We start from the raw sequence: 22913 nt of genomic DNA on the forward strand, positions 1-22913 counted from the left end.
GAGCTCTACGAACCCCTACAGTCAGCCTACAGAGCACATCACAGCACAGAGACCGCCCTCCTCAAGATCACTAATGACCTCCTTCTCGCTGCTGACTCCGGACAAATGAGTATGCTCATCCTCCTCGACCTCTCTGCGGCCTTTGACACCGTTTCTCATACAGTCCTCCTGAAATGCCTCTCCGACAACCTTGGCATCACTGGCACAGCTCTGTCATGGTTTAAGTCCTATCTCTCAACCAGGTCTCAGTTTGTCAGCATCAGCGGCTCATCCTCCCCCCCGGCCCCAGTCAACCATGGTGTCCCCCAAGGCTCCGTGCTTGGTTCCCTACTTTTCACCATTTACATGCTCCCCCTTGGCCAGATCATACGTCACTTCGGTCTCAATTTCCACTGCTACGCTGATGACACTCAGCTCTATCTCAGCACCTCACCATCTGCCCAGCTCCCTCCACAGTCTCTGGTCAATTGTCTCCATGCCATAAAAACCTGGATGACAGCAAATCTACTCAAACTCAACAGTAAGAAGACTGAGCTCATGGTTGTGGCCCCCAAGGCACTGCTCCGGAAGGTTGGGGATCTCCTCCTCCACATTGAAGGCTGTTCCATCTCCCCGTCTCCCGAAGTCCGTAACCTGGGTGTCATACTTGACTCCACTCTCTCATTTCAGTCACATATCAAATCCATCACCAAGTCTGCCTTCTATCACCTCAGGAACATCTCCCGTCTACGACCATCACTCTCCGATTCCGTGGCCGAGATCCTCATTCATGCATTCGTCTCCTCCCGGTTGGACTACTGCAACGGAGTCCTGTTCGGGGTTCCCAGTAAAGCCCCGGACAGGCTCCAGTATGTGCAGAACTCGGCTGCCAGGGTGCTCACTCACACCAAGTCCTGGCAGCACATCACCCCCACCCTCATCCACCTCCACTGGCTCCCAGTCAAGCACCGTATCACGTATAAACTCCTTCTTCTGACCTCTGATATAGTTTAACTTTATAGCAAGATTTTTAAAAATAGGAAAGATCTTGTTCCCAAGGCTAAAAAGATTAACTAAAGACACGCAATTTCCACTTCTCGCAAACCTTGAAACCTTGTTCACACACTCTCACATACTCCACCTTTCCAACCCTGTTGGCGTCTCGTCAATCAATCAATCAATGTTTATTTATATAGCCCAATATCACAAATGTTACATTTGTCTCAGTGGACTTCACAGTTTGTACAGAATATCAGTATGACAATACGACACCCTCTGTCCTTAGACCCTCACATCGCACAAGGAAAAACTTCCGGAGAAAACCCACAGTTTAAAGGGTAAAATGGAAGAAACCTCAGGGAGAGCAACAGAGGAGGGATCCCTCTCCCAGGACGGACAGACGTGCAATAGATGCTGTGTGTAAATCGAAGAGATAATATATTTACAACATATAGTCCAAATGTTTGGAAATGCATGTGTCTATAATAAGAAGATGAATCCACAAGGATATCCATCCAGGACTTATGATCCAGGACCACAGCAACAGGATCAGCCACAATTCAGGATCCCGCCGTAGATAGACACCAACAAGAAAATGTGGGGAAGCTGGGTTATTCGGAACATGAGAGTACACAGGTACAGAAAGAGAGAAGGAAGAAGTAAGATGTCCCCCAACAAACTAAGCCTATAGCAGCGAAACTAGGGGCTGAATCTAATCAGCCCTAACTATAAGCTTTATCAAAAAGGAAGGTCTTAAGCACACTCTTAAAAATTGATAGGCTGTCTGCCGCCCGAACTCAAACTGGAAGCTGATTCCACAAATGTGGAGCTTGATAAGAAAAGGCTCTGGCTCCCATTGTACTTTTAGAGACTCTAAGAACAACCAACAACCCTGCATTCTTGGAACGCAATGCCCTAGTTGGACAGTAGGGTATAATGAGTTCTTTAAGGTAAGATGGCGCCTGCCCATTAAGGGCTTTGTAGGCGAGAAGAAGAATTTTAAATTCTATCCTGTGTTCTATAGGGAGCCAGTGTAAGGCAGCCAGAACAGGAGTAATGTGGTCCCTTTTCCTAACTCTGGTTAGTACACGTGCTGCAGAATTTTGAATCAGCTGAAGCAACTTAACTGACTTCTTGGTACACCCTGATAATAAGGAGTTACAATAATCCAGCCTTGAAGTAACAAATGCATGGACTAGTTTCTCTGCATCGTTTTGAGGCCTGATCTGATGTTACGTAGATGGAAGTAGGCGGTCCTTGAAATTGATTTTATGTGGGCGTTAAAGGATAGATCCTGATCAAATATAACACCAAGATTCCTTACAGTCTCACTGGTGGCCAAATTAATGCCATCGATAGTTAGTATATCTTTAGATAGTTTGTTTCATAGATTCTTTGGGCCGAGTACAATAACTTCAGTTTTAGCCGTGTTTAACATCAAAAAGTTTAAAGTCATCCACGTTTTTAAGTCCTTGAGGCAGTCTTGAACTATATTTAGATGATTAATTTCATCAGGCTTGATTGATAAATATAGTTGAGTATCATCCGCATAACAATGAAAATGTACAGAATGATTCTTTCTAATATTGCCTAACAGAAGCATATATAATCTGAACAAAATAGGTCCAAGCACTGAGCCCTGTGGCACTCCATGGCTAACTTTGGTTTGCATTGAAGATTCATCATTGACACATACAAACTGAGAGCGTTCAGATAGATAGGACCTAAACCAGCCTAAATAGGATATCATGGTCGATGGTATCAAATGCAGCACTGAGATCGAGCAAGACAAGAATAGAGACAAGTGCTTTGTCTGAGGCTGTTAGAAGGTCATTTGTGACTTTAACCAGAGCTGTCTCTGTGCTATGATGTGTTCTAAAGCCAGACTGAAAATCCTCAAATAAATCATTGTTTTTTAAGTAATCACACAACTGTTTTGCGACCGCTTTCTCAACAAAAAAAAGGCCAAAAAAGCAAGAGATTATGGAATTAAACAAATAAATAAAAACAAGGATAATTGTGAGTTATTGGTGAGTAAATAACAGTGTATTATTTAGAAAATAATAACAAATTAGAAGAAAAAAAAGATTTAAAAAAAATACAGATTTCAGTATTCTGAGGCTCTGAGCCCCATTTCTTTTCATCACAGATGACAAAAAAAGTCAGACATTATACGATTTAAAATAAAAACAATAATCATGGCTTGATATTGAGTAACAACATGTTTTTATTAACCCCACAGCTTCCGGTCTTCCAAGACCCGAACGGACAACAAGACATGCTGCAGGCACGAAACATACTACCAATATAAATATATTGCTTTTACAATCGTTCGGTGTGACACGAAAAAAAAGGGGGAAAATCGTGTTGGTGAACACGAATCAATAGATGAAATGTCATGACTATAACACGAAATGCCGTGAGACTGGGTTGGCCTATCTGTACCAGTAAAGGAGGTAGGTAAGTAACCAAACATGAGACAGAGAGCAGGAAATAGCACCCGAGGGTGGGGAAGGAGCCATGGCTAGCTATCAAGCTAAATTAGCTACCATTAGCAAACCCGAAAGGAGTGTAAGCAACTGCGGAGTTACAGTCGATAAAAGAAGGAGAGTTGGGAGTGCTTAAGCTGTAGTAACTTGTGATTACAACGTCAGGTAGCTGCCGTGATCAAGAATTGTAAAATTATCGATTAAGTTAAGATAATATAAGCTATCAGCAGCAGAACAGGCACACAGGATAGCCAGGAGGTGACAACAACAACAACCGGAAGTGACAACACGCTTACCGCAATAGTGAGGGTCAGTGTAGGAACAGCTAGGAACTCCGTCACACGGATTAGTTGCTGATGAGTGCTCTCAGCAGCAACTACAGATGTAGCACCTCATTTCAGACTCCAGCTTACAGCTTCCTGCCTACGACCTGCCTAAGACCAGTATCGAGGAATGTTAAGCCCTCCCACTATTTTCCAAGAGGGCGCTGCCAGATTTTCAATTTCAGGTTTTAACCAGGAGATGGCGCTTCATTCACAAATACAGAAAGACAAGTTTCATGGACTTTCAGTTGTGTTTTGAAGAGCATTTGAACACATCAATATTTTACATCAACTAAAGTATATCTAATCTTGTAATTCAATAATATATAGTCTTTATATATTAAATAATCATAATAATAATGTAAATGTTTACATTACACTTCTTTATTTGTTATGCTCATACTTTTACCTTTACAATCGTTTGCTTTAATATGCAGTATATTTTTGGGATATTTTTGTGTTTGTTTCCTCCTGCTCCCTTTCAGACACATACTGTATGATTTATTATTATATTAATATGAAGATATTATTAAGATAAGATAAGATAAGATGTTACTTTATTGATTGAACATTTTAGTTTAGAATGTGCTGTCCCACGGTAATTCAGAAGGGTCACAGGTCACATTCCGAACATTATTTAAAACAATAGGTGCTTTCACACCGTCTACAGTTTGAGTTGTATAGAGGGAGCTCTGGCTGAATGGCCACCGATTAGGTGTGGCGCATTTATCATAGGTCATCAGAGCTAAATACCTGCCGTCAGATTTCATTTAAAAAACAGATCTGATTTTAAGACTATTTCTGCGCTCATAAAGAATGATAAGAATAAGAATAATGCGTATTGAACTGGTTTAATTCATTAGTGAGTTTATTTAACACTAGAACCACCAATCGGGTCAATTTGTGTGATGTGTGTTGTGTTTGTGCAATGTAACTTTTTTTCAATAAAATATTAAAGTCTCCCAGTCCGTGACTTTTCCTGAAAGTGTGTTATGTAGCACCCTATGTTGTTAAAAATTGCATTCTAATAGCGGGATTTCACTAACTGTAAACTTGTCACTCAGAGTAACCTACAGTTAATTTAGCTGCTGGAGAAGAAAGATCAGGGGGGGAGGGGGGGAGGGGGGGAGAGAGCTGTGGTTGATGGGCCATTAGTTGTGTAAATACACAGCTGAGAGCTGCCGTTTCTGCCGACTGTTTAAAAAACGGTAACAACGGACTATTTTTCTTAGCGGATGCATGTCAATTTGAATAAATACATATAACTATTTTTTAAATCAATATATTTGCAGTGACTTGTTCCTTATGGGGAAAATAACACCCGTCATGCAGATCAAGATCCCTCCGCTACGCGTTGGGATCCTGATCTGCCGACGAGGCTCCATTAAAATATAAATATTTTTAGTGAATTACTGAGTTTAGGCACGTTAATAACGTTTTAATGAAGTTGAATACAGTATATTCATATTTATCAGTGATTTAATGTCAATTGTGTGTGTGTGTGTGTGTGTGTGTGTGTGTGTGTGTGTGTGTGTGTGTGTGTGTGTGTGTGTGTGTGTGTGTGTGTGTGTGTGTGTGTGTGTGTGTGTGTGTGTGGTTAAAACACTTTCATGAAGTGAAGGAGGTTTTCCTTCTATAAAACAGCTGTGGGCAGCAGTGAGTGTCATGGACATGAATTCATAGATCAAGGCAGGCTGGTGCACACACTCTCCTGTCCTGCCAACACAGGCAGGACACTAGGTGACACCACTGGCGGCACATATCAGACCCGGGCCGGGGGGTGGGGCCACATGACCGGGCCCTTTAAACCCAATAAAGCTTGACAAAAATATCGGGAGTCCGGGGTGGTAATCTGACGCTCGTGCGTAAAAAGTCGCTCAGTCAGTAAGATTACAATTTAAAACAATGTTTGAAAGAAAAGTAACTAAAGAAAAGGTGTAATATTTAAGATTTCGTTTCTGCAAAGGGTATAGAAACGAAATATATATCAGAGATAATAATGATATAACATGACATAAAGTCCAACAAACCACAAGGACAACGAAAACATAGCCTAATAAAATGACTACATTTCTGACACACCATTCACCATGGACAGCCATCCGCCACCATGAGAGCACAGCAGTGTAAAATTGGCACGGCGGCCCATACATTGACGTACAAGTAGGCTACTGTACAAATTAAATTTGAAGTGTACTCACCACTACTTGAAGGGCGCTCGGCGAGCCTTGCGCTCCGCAAACTCGTCAACAATCCGCTGTATGTCCAATTTCTTGGCTCGGTCACTTTCGATGGACAGCAAGGCCAGTCCACTCAGTCTCTCCTGTCCCATCGTGCTCCTCAAATAGTTTTTGATGAGTTTTAATTTGGAGAAAGAGCGCTCGGCGGTTGCCACGGTGACAGGAAGAGTCAGAAATAAGATGAAGGCTGTGCAAACCTCACTGAATGTAGATGTTACTGCTGGGTTGTAAACAATGAGCATTTTTACCAGATCCGCGACAGATTTTAGTGTTTGTATTTGGTCCCTGAAACAGGTTTTGAACGAAAGCAGCTGGCCAGGGAAGCTGGCGGCGATGTCCCGACTGTAGTGCTCTCTAAGCCGCTGGGCAGCTTGGTGTAAATCCTCATCCTTTGCTTGTAGTAGTGTGTTGGGGTGAATTGCCTCAAACATGTTCACAGTTGCATTTAAGCTGGTGAATCTTTGGGACAGTTGCTGGATGATTATATCGAGACATGCATTGAAAACGGTCACCCGAAAGTTGCTCTCTGCGTCAGTGAGGCGGCTGTCTTCAGAAAGTTCATCAAAGTGTCTCTTAACTTTCCTGGCCCTGGTTGTTTCAAACTGTGTTTAATTTCCCCATTTAGTAGCCAGGGCAAGAGTGGCGGACTTCGCCTCATCAAATTGTCCCCTATACTCCACCAAAACACTGATGGCATTTTGCAGTAGAGTAGATGCTTTGAGAATATCCGCGTCTTTTGCTTGCAATAATTGTGAAGAACAATTTATGCTTTCCAAAATCTTGGTCTGCATGTTGACCAAAAATAGAAAGCTAAATTTGCTTATGGCATTCTTGAGTGCACTTGCTTCATTGCGCTCATCCTTGTTGTCACTGGTAAGGGATATTTTGACGAGGGCTTTTATAATGTTTCCATATCTGTGCCTTAACGCAACAAGCGCATCATGGCGAGATGACCAGCGAGTGGGACATAAGCGTTTTAATGTGATAGTTCTGCTCTCTGGCGTCATTAACTCACTGAGCAATGCCCATCGTTTGATACTGTGACCAAAAAAGTTGTAGAGCGTCTCTACAGTGTCATAGAACTGCTTCACTCCAGGGACATTTTTAACAGAGTCGTTGGGTGCTAGGTTGAGATTATGAGCAGCGCAATGAACATAGTGGGCAAGGGGCTCGTTCTCGGCTATTCTTGCTTGCATGCCACTCATATTAGCCGCCCCATCATAGCCCTGTCTGTGACATTTAGACAGATCTAATCCGTTTTTCTATATAGAACCAAGGATTTTGTTTTCAAGCTCTGAAGCTGATGAACCTTCAGTCACTTCAAAACCCAAAAAGACTTCATTGATCTGTATATCTGTTGCAATATCCATGTCGTTCTTAACAACAGTTATGTAGCGGTAAACCTGACTCAACTGGTCTATCTTTGACACATCTTGCATTGTGTCCATGATGACGGAATAAAATGGGGCTTCGTTTATTTCATCAATGATGTCAGCTTTCACACGTTGAGATAATATGTAAATAATCTCATCTTGAATCTGGTGACTGAGGTATTTCACTGACCCTTCTGGTCGGTTGATTAGCTCTTTCAAAACAGGGTCGTAGCGAGCCAATAATTATATTATTGACAAAAAGTTGCCAGCTTTTCCCTGACCTAGAACCTCTCGATGGCCCCTGAATGCCAAGTTGCTTGAAGCTAGAGTGAGAGTTACATTAACAATGCGCTCCACGACCTGTCTCCAAAATTAGGCGGCATTACGCACATTCCTCTCCATGTCAGCGTCTATTGTGCCGTTGGTTTTCCACTGCTCATATACTACGCATGCACCAAGGTGTATTTGAGTGGATTCATGCCTCTCAATTTTAGTAGAAATATGTTTCCAGTCTTTTATTCCGTTTACCCATGCATTGTTGTAGAACGGTGCCTTTCGGTTGGCAAAAAGCCAGCAAGGCTCACAGTAGCAGCAGTCCAATTTTTTGGAATAGCACATCCAGCTACAAGGAAATTTCATCCCAACTTTAGTGGTGGAGGTGTAATAGCTTTCTGAAAAGCAACGGTTATCCTTGTCTTTGGGAAATGGACCTTTGGGTTTGCATGGGCCCATTTTAAGGATATATCTTTTGATATTGGCGTCCTCAATGTTTTCAAAATAGTTTGCCCGATCAGTCGGAAAACGCTCCAGAGGATAATTGCAGGACACATCATGATCCGTGGTCTGTTGCTGCTTTCATTCCCAGTGTCCGGTACTTCTTCACCTTGCGGCGCAGCAGGTAAGGAGCCGGAGGGGGAGGGGTGCGGCTGGTCAAGCGTCAGGCCTGGCTCTCCTCTCGACGAGCAGCTAGCAGCTGCTGAGTCGTCCCTATTATTATTATTATTATTATTATTATCATCATCATCACTACAGCCGAGAGACAGAAAAGGAAATAAGCTAGGCGGCCGAGCTACACGAAGTAACAACAACCATGATATCAACATTTACCACAAACTCACATTTTCTTGTTGACAGTGTGTGTCCGTGATTGTAGCCTACCTGTAAATCTGGCTAACCCTCACTAACGTTGTTGGCGGGCTGGGGCTCGGGGATGAAACACGGCTGGCAGTGGCAACAACTTCAGGTTCATCTCCCGCAGGAGGAGGAGTAGGGCGAAAATAATATCCATCTAGCTTGGACAATTTGGCTTTTCCTTGGTCCTTTTTATCTTTTTCTTTGCGTTTTGTAGCTCCACTTTTGTGTTTATAACTGCTCATGCTTAGGCAGTGCTCTGTTAAATGACAAGTGATTGATGATGACGTTGACGTTCATTTACGTATGATGTTGATGGACGGCTGTTGATGACGATTTTACCCAAAATACATTTGGAGACAATAGAAAGGATTCACTTGCAATTTTTCATGTTTTAATGTTAAATGTGAGTGTGAAAATAGCAGCACAAGTTCAACTCATATTATAGGCTACAATGCTTTATACCTAATATGACCAAGAACGTCAGTGCACTCAGTGGCGCGAGGCAGCAGGGCCCGCCGGCTAATATCTCGGGGGCGGTGCCTGCTGCCTCGGCGACGGGCCCCCATTGGGTCCCGACCGTCCCGGGCCCGGGGAGCCCTGCCCCTACAGCCCCCCCTGAAGCTCCGCCCCTGGGTGACACGCCCGTTCTAAGCCGTGTCCATCACTCCTCACATCCCAAGCTGCATCCCCAAAAAGTGTATTATGTTGTTACAGTTGTGCTCTGTCTATGTTAAAAAGCCTCAGTCACCTTAATTCATGTAATTCATGTAATAAAAACATCTCAGGTCAGTAAGACTCAAAGCTAAATGTGCAATACCATGTTCAGCTATGTTACTATTTATAATGTTATTGTTGTTACATCCGAAGATGTACATATTGGAATGATTTCTTAACTTACAGTAGGCTATTTTTTACAATGTGTGTTGGAAGGATTTATTAAATTACTATGAATATTGTCATTGTTGAAGGCTTTTAGAGAAGGGTGAACTATAAGCCTGAATTACATAACATTTTACACCTAAAAACATAAAAGCCACAATAAATAAATCACAATTATTCTAGTTATTTTTACCTCCCGTATTGCTTTCAACCCACCAGCTTTTATGCTGTTGTCACTAACTGTAAACTTGTCACTCAGAGTAACCTACAGTTAATTTAGCTGCTGGAGAAGAAAGATCAGGGAGGGAGGGGGGGAGAGAGATGTGGTTGATGGGCCATTATTTGTGTAAATCCACAGCTGAGAGCTGCCGTTTCATTAAGACTGTTTAAAAAACGGTAACAACGGACTATTTTTCTTAGCGGATGCATGTCAATTTAAATCAATACATACAACTATTTTTTAAATCAATAAAAACATTTTCTAAAACTATTTAAAGCATTTCAATTAATATTGGGAGTCATGTCGTTACTTTGTTGAGAATGTGGCCATGTAATAAGCGGGATAATTTGCAGCGACTTGTTCCTTATGGGGAAAATAACACCCTTCATGCTACGCGTCGGGATCCTGATCTGCCGACGAGGCCCCATTAAAATATAAATATTTTTAGTGATTTGCTGAGTTTAGGCACGTTAATAACGTTTTAATGAAGTTGAATACAGTATATTCATATGTGTCAGTGATTTCATGTCAATTCGGCGAACATAAACATAAATGATCGTGGTGAAGATGATGATTAAATTAGGATTAAAAATCGAGAGATGGGATGCATTTCCTCCCGTTCGTTTTTTTCGACTAAACAACATTATTTTGTTAAATAACAACATGGTGATGTTTTGTAAATGTACATGTCTCTTATTTAGCACAGAGTATGATATCCGTGACATATGGATCTTAACAAAGTTCCGCTGTACATCCAGCGTACTGTATCTGACTTTATTTCACATGAGCTCCAGTGTGGAACCCCACTGCACCCCCTGGTGGATCAATGATCCATTGCAGCTGGCTTCATTATATTTACATTTATCTATCACGGGGGCGGTCTCAAGTCAAGCTGGAGGTTTTCCCTTGAGCGAGGGCAGATCACGTACCAATCACGGCCCTCGTGTTTCAAACTGTCTGAAATGAAGCGCTACATCTGTAGATAAAATAAGACCTTTTAATCTACAAGAGCGCCAAGAAACCAAACCTGGAGTTATTTTATTATCTGGAAAATAGAAGCTAATGTAGTGGACTGTGAATGTTTGGCTGACTTTTTACACTCAAATGAGCTTTATTTCATTGCAACACTAACAGGCATTATCCGGAAAATGAAAAAGGTCAATTTCCCCGGAAAATCACCCTGGCCCGTATCGCAGGCTGGGTCAATATCTTGACGACATTATTGACAAAGTCTCATTTCCTGCTTCAGAGGAGACTTCGTTGAACTTTGCATGGCCCTGGGAACAACACTTGCAATTATTATTTTAGGCTGAATCTCCCCTTTAGGAAAGAATAGGTTTCCTCTAAATATATATGTCTGTCTCTGTTGGGTAATGTGGTAGTTTAGTATTTCACTTTCATATAGTTGTAGGACTTGTGAGAGACATATTAAAGAAGAGATGATCAACACTGAGCTGCAGAGGCTGAGCTCTCCTGACTTTTCGGACCAGTAGTTTGTGTCAAGCCACAAAAACTGAATCCAACAATTCCATAGATTCAATACTCTCAATATTGTCTTTCTTCAGACCTTACCTGGCCTTTAAGCTTCCATGTCTCTATTTTGTTCCAAAAAGCTAACCCTAAATCTCAATTTAAAATATTACTATTTTGATAAAAACAAGAATACAGAGACGTCTGAATAGTGTCCGTTAGCGGACCTTGCCGAGCTGGATTTTGATGCAAAACTATTTTGCATCCACTTTGTAGGCTCTGCTAACCAAAGCACTATTCCAAAGATACCAAGTCCTGGAGAATGAGACAAAAGAAACACGTCTGTGTCATTATCTTAGCTTTATGTCACAATTTTATTTTTCTCTGTCTTGTCATGGGTTTCATTTTGCAATTCTGTTCTCCCTGTGTCTTGTCTGTCTTTCCTGTCTCCCTCCATGTTGGTCACGGTCAGTTTTTGTTTACCTCGTGCTACCTGTTTATTTCATGTCATGTTTTTTCAGTCATCAGTTTTTTTTAAATAATGCTCGCCTTTTGTTCCTTGACTTTTTTTAATTTTTTTTATTCTGCATTTGGGTCCTACTTTTTCCCCGAATCCTGACATGGAATGAACTGACCAAATTTGGAGCCATCAGATTCTGATTTGTTGGCTCTACAGGCGAAACGTCTTGGGTACTCTCTGGAGTACATCTTTTATACCTGGTATGACGCCTCATCTAGACGGGCTAGAGAGGCTGCTTTGAAGGAGGCACGCCAGGAGGTTGCTACAACCTTTTACAAGTAGTCCTGAAAACCTGTCTCAAGCCTCTAACCCTTTCCTAGGGTCTGGCCTGGCCTTGGGAGGTCCGCGGATCCTCCGGAAGGTTTCTGGACGATGCAAGGCCAGGATTCCAGCCCTTACTCCAGCGGCTCCAGTTCCGGCCCTAGTACCGGTCCCAGCAGCCATGGTTCCGGCTCCAGTACCGGTCTCAGCAGCCATGGTTCCAGCTCCATTACCAGTCCACGCAGCGATGGTCCCGGCTCCAGTTCCGGCTCCAGTACTGGCTCTCCGGCCGTCACCAGCCCCCCGTGTCCTGTCTGCGTATCGGCCGACTCCAGTTCCTCGTCTCCTGCTGGCTCTCCGGCCGATGCCAACCCCCCGTGTCCTGTCGGCGTGCCGGCCGACTCAAGTCCCTTCTTCATCGGGGGTCCCGCCGTCTCGAGTCCCCTCTCGAGTCTCTTTTCAAGTCTCCGCCGACTACGAACTCTGTCCTGCCGGGTGTCCCACCGACACCAGATCCTATTCCGCCGGTGGTCCAGTCGGCCACAAACCCGGTCCGTCCTTGTGCCCGGCTCCCTGACTATGCCCACTGCGGCCGTAGCCGCTTCCCGGCCTCTGCCATGCGCCCGGGCTGGCCGCCCGAGACCACCTCCTGTTCCTTTGCCTTGCCCCCGGGCCGTCCGCCCGAGACCGACTCCTGGTCCTCTGCCGTGCCTCCAGGCTGTCAGCCCAAACCCGTCCTCCGGACCCCCTCCACCCACCCTTTTGGAAGTGTTGGACTTGATTTGGACGTCTTGAATCTGTCCCTTGAGGGGGGGGGTTCTGTCACTATCTTAGTTTTATGTCACGATTTTAGTTTTGTCTTTCTTGTCAGATTTTTATTTTGAAATTCTGTTCTCCCTGTGTCTTTTCTGTCTTTCCTGTCTCCCTCCATGTTGGCCACGGTCAGTTTTGTTTACCTCGTGCTACCTGTTTATTTCATGTCATGTTTTTTCAGTCATCAGTTTTTTTTTAAATAAAGCTTGCCTTTTGTTCCTTGACTTTTTTTTGTCTTTTTTATTCTGCATTTGGGTCCTACTTTTTCCCCAAATCCTGACACTCTGGCTACGGGTGTACCTCGTGCAAGGTCATAAAGATAACCCCTATGAAATTATTGGGAATTAGTTTATGTCATCCAGAGCAGTGAACTAATATAGATGCCTGCAATTGGTTGTGTGTCTCTTTTAAAGTGCATTCTGTAATTAATCAAAAACATGTTTGTCATTGTGCTCAAATTGGAACGACTGTTAATTTGATTAATAAAGTTAGTAAATAAAGTGAATTAAGTCAGAATCTTCACGAAGACACAACAATCAAGTAACAGAATCTGGCAGTATTCTGCAAAAAATAATTACAGATAGCTGGAAAATCAAATATACAAATTAATCATTTCCTAGGGAGTATGAAATTGCTATCTGAAGCACTGACTGAAGATTCTGATGTTTTTTTTGGCAGGTGGCCAAAGACTTTAGCTGGTATCCTTGCCTTCTTGCCCTGCGCTCCTGCCACCTTTGGCTCGGCCCCCCACCCCTCTAGCAGCGCCGCCCACCCCTCCAGCCAGAGGGGGAAGAAGGCTTGGCGGAGCTGTGACCAAAGTGGACGCTGGGCGGAGGAGGACTACACCCAGTGTCCGTACGCCAGCGAGCTGACCCGCGTGCTGCACGAACTCACACAGGTACTGATTACGTAACGTTTCTGTCACCGCTCCTCACTGTACAGTTTTTTTTCTCGTTGTTTTTTTATTTTATTTTCTCTTTTACAGTACTGTTAGTATAACGTTGTATTATTATTATGTTTATTGAGCTTTAATCTGTTGCAACTCTAGCGCAGGACTTTCCTTCTGGATAAACAAAGTCTTATTTTATTTTAAACACACGGAGAGCTCGGCTCAGATTTATTCACAGAATGTATTTCAGACTTGTCCCCCTAATGTCAATTAATTGGTTTAAGGAAATCAGACTAGTGATGCACTATTGATTTTTTCATAACCAATAATTCATAATAACCTGCTTTTATAGCCGATACCCAATTTGACTTTCGATTTTTTAAATACTTTCATTACCTTGTTTTAGGCACATCCGAGCGTAAGAAAAACACTGATTCATCAATGTTCATAAAAAAAAAAATCTAAAATAATCAAAGGCTTTTATTGCAGATAACAAATCTTTGAAAACGGTTCTTCCTTTGAAACTCTGTAAATGATAAGCAATGCAGACGATAATGTTCAGATCTCTACATTTATAATTATTCCCTGTTTTTATTGTCTGATTCCAAACCAGCTTTAAAGAGGCCCTATAGGGTGCTCTTTGGGGTGTTCCCTTTCCTTTAGTGCGTTATATAGGTTTTTGTGGATGTAAATGTTCTGCGGAGGCTAAAATGTACTCCTTTTTTAACTTCACTAACAAAGTGACATCCCTATGTAAAGGAATGTTGGTTAGGGACAGGGTATTTCCGACACATCTCTAAGCGGTTGACCAATAACAACAATCAGAGCAGACTGGGCTCTGGTTTCAGACAGAGTGTGAAAAGAGGTGCTGCAGCACAGGCAGTATGAGAAAAATAAAGAGCTTTTTGAATATTAAAGCATGGAGACCTAATAACAATAAATGGGATTTATATAGCGCTTTTCTAGACCCAAAGACGCTTTACATTATGAGTAAGGTCGAAAAACAGAACAAAAACACAAACAAAAACAAAAAGAAAACAGAAAAGCAGTCAGGAGGATGTTGGTTCATAGGGGGGATGGGCGGGTTTAAGGATAAGCAGAGTTGAAGAGGTGGGTTTTGAGACGGGACTGGAACAGGGTGAGGGAATCAGACTCACGGAGGTCTTGGGGGAGGGAGTTCCAGAGCTTCGGGGCTGCCACAGAGAAGGCTCTGTCCCCGAAGCTCCGGAGTTTGGCCTTGGGGATTGAGAGCAAACCGGCTGAGGTGGATCTGAGGGACCGGGGTGGTTGGTAGAGGATGAGGAGGTCAGTGAGGTAGGGGGGGGGCAGATGGTGGAGGGCTTTATAGGTGAGGACCAGGAGTTTGTAGTGAATGCGGTGTGAGACGGGAAGCCAGTGGAGTTCTTTGAGTGAGGAGTCTGGCGGCTGCGTTCTGGACACGCTGGAGTCTGTTGAGGGATGTTGTGCTGATGCCGAAGAGGAGTGAGTTGCACTAGACAAGGCGGGAGGAGATGAAGGCGTGAATGAGTCGCTCAGCTGCGGGGCGGGTGAGAGAGGGACGGAGTTTGGCAATATTGCGGAGGTGGAAAAATGAGGTTTTTACAACTTGGCGGATGTGGGGGTCGAGGGAGAGGGTGGGGTCGAATATCACGCCAAGGTTGCGTGCCTGGGTGGAGGGGGAAACAGAGGTACCATCGATGGTGAGTGTCAGGTTGGGGGTTTTGCTGAGGGTGGATTTGGAGCCGACATGTCCCAGTAGAGACACTAGATACTGATATACACCTAAAAATGAGGATAGTATATCCTCTTTAAAAAGTGTTAGGGTTACTTGGAGTAATGGAGTGTTCATATCCTGAGCATGTTAAGTCAGTTAATACAATTTGGCTCTATATTATCAGCTGCCAATTTAGCGGCCTTAATTCTTTATCAGAATAAAACTTAATGTTAAACATTTTCCATCACCTCCAATCATAGATCGCCGCTGATATACAGTATATCGTGCAATCCTAACATACACTTTAATTTCATATTCCTGGAATACAGATACAAACATCTCCACTGGCTCTTGTGTAGCCTGCAGGTATTTGAAGAACCGTACATTTAAGCCTTTATATACATAATACAAACTGACTGACGATAAGCTGTTTCATCCTACATTACACACGGGATTACTGTACCACATTCAAGTTCAAAACAACATGCATGGCATGAAACAGCATTACTGTGATGTATTATTTATTAAATGTTGTCAGAGTTACTTCATGTGATGTCTCTGTTGAATTGCACTGATGGACTAAATACTGATGTATGTTTTATTTGATTCCAGATAACTGTGAATACCACCAATGCTCAGCCCTTGGGCCAGCAGTTAGTGGCCTTCACCAGCAGGGCAGCACACTTCACTGATGTCATGGACGTCATCTTCGTCACTCACCTGGTGGAGAGGTTGACGAGGCTGGTGGAGAAACGTAAAGATGTGAGTGAACACACAGAGGGATGCCACAGGCAGTTTACTACGTGACGTGGGATCTAATTATCAGATCCAGACGTGAACATTTGAAAAACTGTTTATTTTGAAGCATCGTGTTTCAAAGGTACTTCGCTGGTATTGTTTCCTGCTTCTCCTACATGTGCTTGTTCACAGCTAGCTGAAAGAAATAATTTGCCTTCAAAAGCTCCAACTGACCCTACGTTAAGCCCCTCCCCCTTGGCTCATGTTGCCAAGACTGACCATTTTCCCTCCACATGTAAAATATATATAAGTATTGATAGCAAATTTCTAAATATAATAATTCTGAAATTCGAGCCAGGACAGAAGGACTAAACTTACAGTATACTTTGTTGAGTAGGGGAGAGTGGGGTAAATTGAGCAATTGTTTAGTTATGCTGTCCACTAAGCAAGGAGAAATGACACATAGTAAAAATGAAAACACACACCTATAATCCAGGATGTCTCCTATCAATGGCAGTGAAAATATTACTTCTAAAAAAAAAAAAGTATTGTGGCTCAACTTGCCCCAGTGTAGGGGTAAGTTGATCCAGGTCAGGGGGTACATTGAACCACTGTTCAAACCTGGGCATACCTATTCAAACCTGGGCATACCTATAACAAATCTTAAAGGTAACTATAAACAATAAATAACAAACCAAATAGAAGCTTAGTTTTTCAAATATTTTTTATATAAATTTCAATTGAATTGATTGATTTTTTTTTAACATGTTAAAAGGAAAAGTAATCATACAAATGGTGATACAGTTTCATACATCTTACCAATCAAACACAGGGTAAATTCAACTTTAAATGTGCCTACAATGAGCTCTTATTATCAACTTGGCCTACTTTCATTAATTTGTTCATTGAACAACTGGCTCAACTTACCCCATGGTTCACTTTACCCCATAGCCACCATTTTAGAAAAAATAGCCTAGCATTAAAATTCAGAATCATCTTTAGCTTAATGATTCACATGGTTTAATATGCTGCCAACACATCAACATATACAATATATGTGTTTAAACCTGGATACTTATTTTTTGACATGACAGCCGATATAGCTGACATCTAGAAAATGTGCTTTGACAAGCAAAAAACGTTTTTTTGTGAAAATGTTTACTTACCAGACCACAATGAGTATCTCTCTTTCACAGGCAATGAGAAATGGGAGGAGCTTGCATAATTTATGGTTAATTGATTACAACTATAAGGTTACAGGGGGTGGTTCAATTTACCCACTGGCTCAACTTACCCCGAAACATTTGACCCGTCAATGCAAGCGCCAGAAACCACTTGAAGGACAAGCGTACAGTACAGGAACAGTAATATCATTGCAGCCAGGTACTTCAATATATATATTCTTTAATTTTGACTAAGTTTGGTTATTACTCCCTATAAATTCCATTAGCCTAAAAAAACGAAATGATTTCAAAAACAAAAGGAATCATTTCCAGTTGTTTGTGTGCAAAAACAATGAAGATTAATATTTCTAACAAAAAGGGAAGTGCAGATATATTCACTTCAAGAAAGTCATATCATTGTAAGTGCTTGTGAAATAGTTACAGGGACTTAACTAACCTTTAAACTTGGCAGCTTAATTTTTGTGCTGCAGACGGTTTTGTAAATTAAAAACCTACTAACAATCCTATTAATAACAAAGTGAGGGTTTTCATACACATACAGAATGGAAAGCGTAGAAACATTGCATCAATGACGTTGACAAATCAACATTTTATTCCCGAAGTAGCTCGGAAGAAGACAAATTAAGAGATTCTAACAAGTATACTTAGAGAAAACAAGGACTGTAGACAAGACACAACAACTAACAGAACAAAAACAGGAATTGTAAAGAGCCAACAGTAGGCTGGAGGAAGCTGAGGGACGAATCGATGAAGCAGAAACTGCAATACAGGCAGCGTTAATGCAACTGATTAGAGGTAACACTCCGATTTTACCTGGAGAGTCTGCACAAACTAACATCTACATTTTCCTACAATGTTTACTGAAGGATTGGACAGTGGTTGTCCTAGGGATGGGCTTAATGAAGGTCAACAGAGCAAACAGAAAAGGACTCTTCATTGAATCTGAACCGCAGACAGCATGATCTGCCCCAAAAAGACATGGCAGCACGCTGTCTCCTGGCTTCAACCCTTTAATCGATTCCAGACAGCTTAACTTTTCACCTTGCGCACTTCCCTCTCGCCCATGCTGGTGTTGGACCTGAATGGCAATGATGGTTATGAAGATGCATCTGTTTTTGAGTAAGCTGTGTTTTACCTTAAGCGAACCTCTCCTCTGTCTGTGGCCAGCGGCCATCGGAGGGCCTTACGTCACACTGAAGGTCAGAATGTAGGGAGGGAATGGTGTTGAGCTTACTCAGTGGAAATAATCAATATTAGCTCTCACTGGTCCAATTATTCATTATAGGTCGCCCGGGAGGAGGTATTATTAGGAGATACTTCCATTTTATCATTCTTAAGACAATGCTGATGAGACCACCCTCATTCATCCAGTCAATTGAAACAACAATGAAAAGTACAGTAAGTAACTAGCGAGCTGCCATCCCAAGGAAGCGATTATGCCCCCATTGCTATGCTAATCTAAATTAAATCTCCCTATAATGAATGAAGCCACCATTGCCTCCCCCACAATTCTGACTGTAGATTATAAATGTGCCTGTTGTTACGGATATGATTGATGTGCATGATGAGTCTACTGCAAGTGTGTTTTGGCTTCTTACAATTTGTCTAGTTTTGCATAAAAGTGTGCCTCTGTGTCTGCAGCTGGGGGACTATATATCAGACATCGCCAGTAACATGATGCTGGTGGAGGAGCACGTCCTGTGGATGGCCCAGAATGAGGCCAGAGCGTGCACTCGCATCGTCCAGTGCGTGGAGCGCATCGCCGACCTGTTGCTGACCGGAGACAATCAGGTCATTTCTAAGGTACGGCCTGACTCTCAAACACCCAAAAACATCGGAAAGACTCAGACAAGGCTAAAGTTGTTAATCTGATTAAATTGCCCAAAGCCTTACCTTTTTTCTTGCTCCTTAGAATAATGACAAGTTAATTTGGCTCGAGCTGATAGCCAGAAGAATGCATGAAAAAGATTAATTGCTTCTTTTGCTGTCACTTGGTATAAAGCATCATCTTGACCCTCCTTTCATGTTTGTTTCTAGCTCCTTACTTTGGTGTTCATGGTCAAATCTGACAGGCCTATTTTAACTGCTTTTACATTAACTCAAAAACCATTAATCATCACCAAAATGACATTTAAGCTGTAAACAATGTCTCAAAATACTGGTTTACATGAATAACTGCAGTGAATATACAACGAATAGTCACTGAACATTTATTCAAAAATGCACATGGTTGTACTGTATGGTGTCCTATCTGATGGATGAACATAATCTAGGGTTAGCCATTCATTTCCTATGGTGGCCATTTTTCCCCGGGAACATCATAGGTGTCACAAAGTGGACTAAACCACTAAATATTCCATGATAGTGGTGATCAATATTGCACATATTCAAATGCCTACTGTGAGGATATCAGAAGGCCTTGAGGCAATCAAATATAAAACACAATATTTATGACTGATGAAAGTAGTGAATCGAACATGAAAGGATAAAATGACTAATGTAGAAATCTCTTACACCACCCTCCAACCCTTCCCCCCTTTCTGCCAAATGTGTGGTCCCCTTAGGTTTCAGCTAACATAGCTCTGGAGGCCTTTCTGATCCAACCATCCAACTTCCTCGGTCTGTCCTGTACTGCACTTCAGCGCACCCCCCCCTCATCTGCCACCTCGCCCCTCCCTGACGGCCACTCCCACTCCGACCAGGACAAGATCAGAGAGGGTGACGCCACGGGGGAGTCGTTGCTCAACTTCAAATGCCACACCGTCAACAACAGCGCTTCAACAGCCAGTCAGCTCAGCAAGGTAAGGCACAAGTTAGTGCCCCCCCCCGTTTTTTATTTGGGTTTGTTTTAAAAAATCCACCAACTCCAACCTGTGGTCCGAAAGCCCTGCTTCGCCATTGCTTCCTACTTATTCCCAATGGTCTTTTTTTTATTGAAGCCATACTTTTGACACTTGCAAATATAATAGTGAGAAAGATGTTCTAAAAGAGGAGAGGCACATATGGAAACAGCTTGTCCAGCAGCTTGTGGGCACAGTAAAGTGAAGTTTAAGCTATGTGGGAAGGGATTACCACCTGCCCTTAAGTCTGTTGTTGCCTATATTGTCTCTTTGAAAATGACACCTTATTTGGCGCTGTTGGCAGATCAGCTGCTCATAGGTGGGATTTTAGCGGGGGCGGAGCCTGCAAATAAGAGGGTACTTTGGGAGTGGGTGAATGGGGCGCCACTCCCCTGTGATGAATAAGATGGCTTTGCGGGACAAGGTAAGATGCAAGTTAGTGGGAAACATTTGTAAAATATGCTTATCCAGCGTTACGTTTGTCTCTGTTGGCGAGATGCACCAAATCCAGCTTCTCTTTCTCATTCCCAGAGGTATTTTTTTCAGGGCATACATTTATTATTTGTGATGCTTTGTTCAAATGCAGGACTGTGAGAAAAAGATGTTATAAAAGAGGATAAACTAAATATAAGAATGTGAGAACAGCTTGTCCAGCAGCTCGTGGGCACCATAAAATGAATTCTCGGACACACAGTTGAAGCACGTGGGAAGGGGTTACCACCTGCCCTTAGGTCTGTTGTTGCCTATTTGTCTCAGGAAAATGACACCTTATTTGGCGCTGTTGGCACGCCATAGATCAGCTGCTGCTGTACTTTGGGAGTGGGTGAGTGCGGGGCCACTCCCGTGTGATGAATACGATGGCCTTGCGTCCCTGTCACTTTGAATCAGCTGCGGCCCCGGCATGGCTCCAGTTTTTTTAGCCGTCCCAAATGCCAAATACCACTTCAACACGGGCACTCTGCAGAGGGTGGGCTAAACATCCACCTCCCCTGGCACTGAAGTGGCACATTTGTGTAATGTTTGAACAGTTTGCACCCTCTGGCTATTCACTCCGCCAATGTTTTCATTAGTGTGCATGTGAGTCTGTTTGTCACTGTGCGTCAGCAGGAGAACTTGAATGTGTGTTTGTCTTTCTGTCTTCATGCTTTCTTCACTTCCCTCGATTTCCTCTTCTCTGGGAGACTTCTCCCCTCCTCCCCTGGTACCCTTACCGCCCTCTCCCTCCCTCCCACACTCCCACAAACACTAATTTGGACGGACGGACTGAAGCTATGGCAGTCAGACAAACTGATAGACAGGTAAGTGATGGGGCAACTGGAGCAAAAGACGGGGGAAAGTAAAGGTGGTGCAGGATATATATTTATAAAAACACAATAACAATGACACGTATATACAAATATCATAATACAGATAATATTTGTATACACAACTTGGGCTAGTTTTAGATTGTCGGTGCTCTGGTGGGTTAAAGGGGGGTGGGGTGGCAAGGGGATTACAAATTCAATATAAATTAGACTCCATAATTGCTTTCTTGAACATTGCTTAAATGTGACTTAGAGAATACACACGTATTATAGAGTGTGTACACTACTGATTTACTGTAACGGCCCGTCCACACTACAGCTTCAAAAAAAGCTTGCCGGCGGGCGTGTCTGAAGCTCGACCAACAACCAATAACATGAATCTCCCGCCACTGACACACAAGCAGCGGTTTGATTGGCTAGAGCTTGTACTGGCATATGATTTGATTGGCTGACGCTTCCACCGAAAGCTTCAGAAGCTTCAAAAGTTGAACATTGCTCAACTTTTGCAGCCTGAAACGCCAGGAAAGCCCCTTTCTGCTACCCACAATTCAGTTCGGCGAAAAGCGAGGCAACGTGACGTCACCCCATTCAAAGTGAATGGGCAGTTGGAAACCGTTTTTGAAGCTGTCGAAGCTGTAGTGTGGACGGGCCGTAAGGCTGTGATGGGGATTACTTCTGCGTTATTGGCTAAAGCTTGTGAGGAGAAATCATAATAATATTGGAACAATAAAGGCTAAATCCATATTGTATCTCCATTAAGTGAGTCTGGGTTTAACAAGGCACATTTACTTATAACATAACGTTAATCAAGAACCCAATTCACAACAGGTCACAACTTGTAGGTGGCAAGAGAATTACACATATTACGTTTCAATTAGAGTGACTAACAGAATACATGTATAAACATAATTACCTGAGTGGAAGATGCGTTAAGAGAGTCATATTGCAGGATCATTCTACACAGTAAGGAGTAGCATTGAACTAAATGTTATTATCTTCTTGCTGTGCTTAGATTTGGCAAATGTTCTACATTTTGGATTTTTTTTCTGAAAGTTCAGCCACTTTTTTGTTGGAACGCTTTTTAAGACTCGATATATCTGGGTAGTTTTTCGAAAGGTCAGTTTGTGAGCGTAAAATGAAGAAGTGTATAATACCGTTTCCATCTCGTTTAGCATGCAGAATGTACAAAGCTTGTTCTCCCCGGGCGGTTCACACTCTCACACCTACGAGCCGCCCAGTTTCCACATCTTCGCTCCTCTGGAATGGCGGGGGGGTGATGAGCCCTACTCGAGAGCACCTTAATGGTAATTGTTAAGGGACAAGAAAGCAACTTCAACAGATTATAAAAGCGTCCTAATCTAATTCAAGGTATAACCGACCTGCAACAATAACTTTCTTTTTCCACCCGCCTGTTTTCTAGCGTTTACAAGACATGTGGGAAAAGCCACTTACTGATAATATGGGAAAATCTCCCAGGCTAAGTAATTAGGCATATTCTCTTGGAGCCAGTCTCAAGCACAAACAAAAATGGCGAACACACAAAG

General features: G+C 42.7%; 2 protein-coding genes across 2 annotated transcripts in view; one reads left to right on the plus strand and one right to left on the minus strand.

Annotated features, from left to right (window-relative positions):
* The window catches only part of LOC307042245 (uncharacterized protein), a 492007-nt gene that overhangs the window by 337682 nt on the left and 131412 nt on the right, over window positions 1-22913 (minus strand). The gene's annotated exons all lie outside the window — the stretch shown is intronic.
* Window positions 13467-22913, plus strand: part of adgra1b (adhesion G protein-coupled receptor A1b) — a 324973-nt gene continuing 315526 nt past the window's right edge. Inside the window, exons 1-4 of the mRNA XM_079686046.1 lie at window positions 13467-13598; window positions 15916-16065; window positions 18867-19028; window positions 19790-20026. Coding sequence (XP_079542172.1) covers window positions 16000-16065; window positions 18867-19028; window positions 19790-20026 — 465 coding nt within the window. The 5' untranslated portion in view covers window positions 13467-13598; window positions 15916-15999. The remainder of the gene's footprint in view (window positions 13599-15915; window positions 16066-18866; window positions 19029-19789; window positions 20027-22913) is intronic.

This window comes from Notothenia rossii (genome assembly GCF_949606895.1).
Source record: "Notothenia rossii genome assembly, chromosome: 6".
NCBI lineage: Eukaryota > Metazoa > Chordata > Actinopteri > Perciformes > Nototheniidae > Notothenia > Notothenia rossii.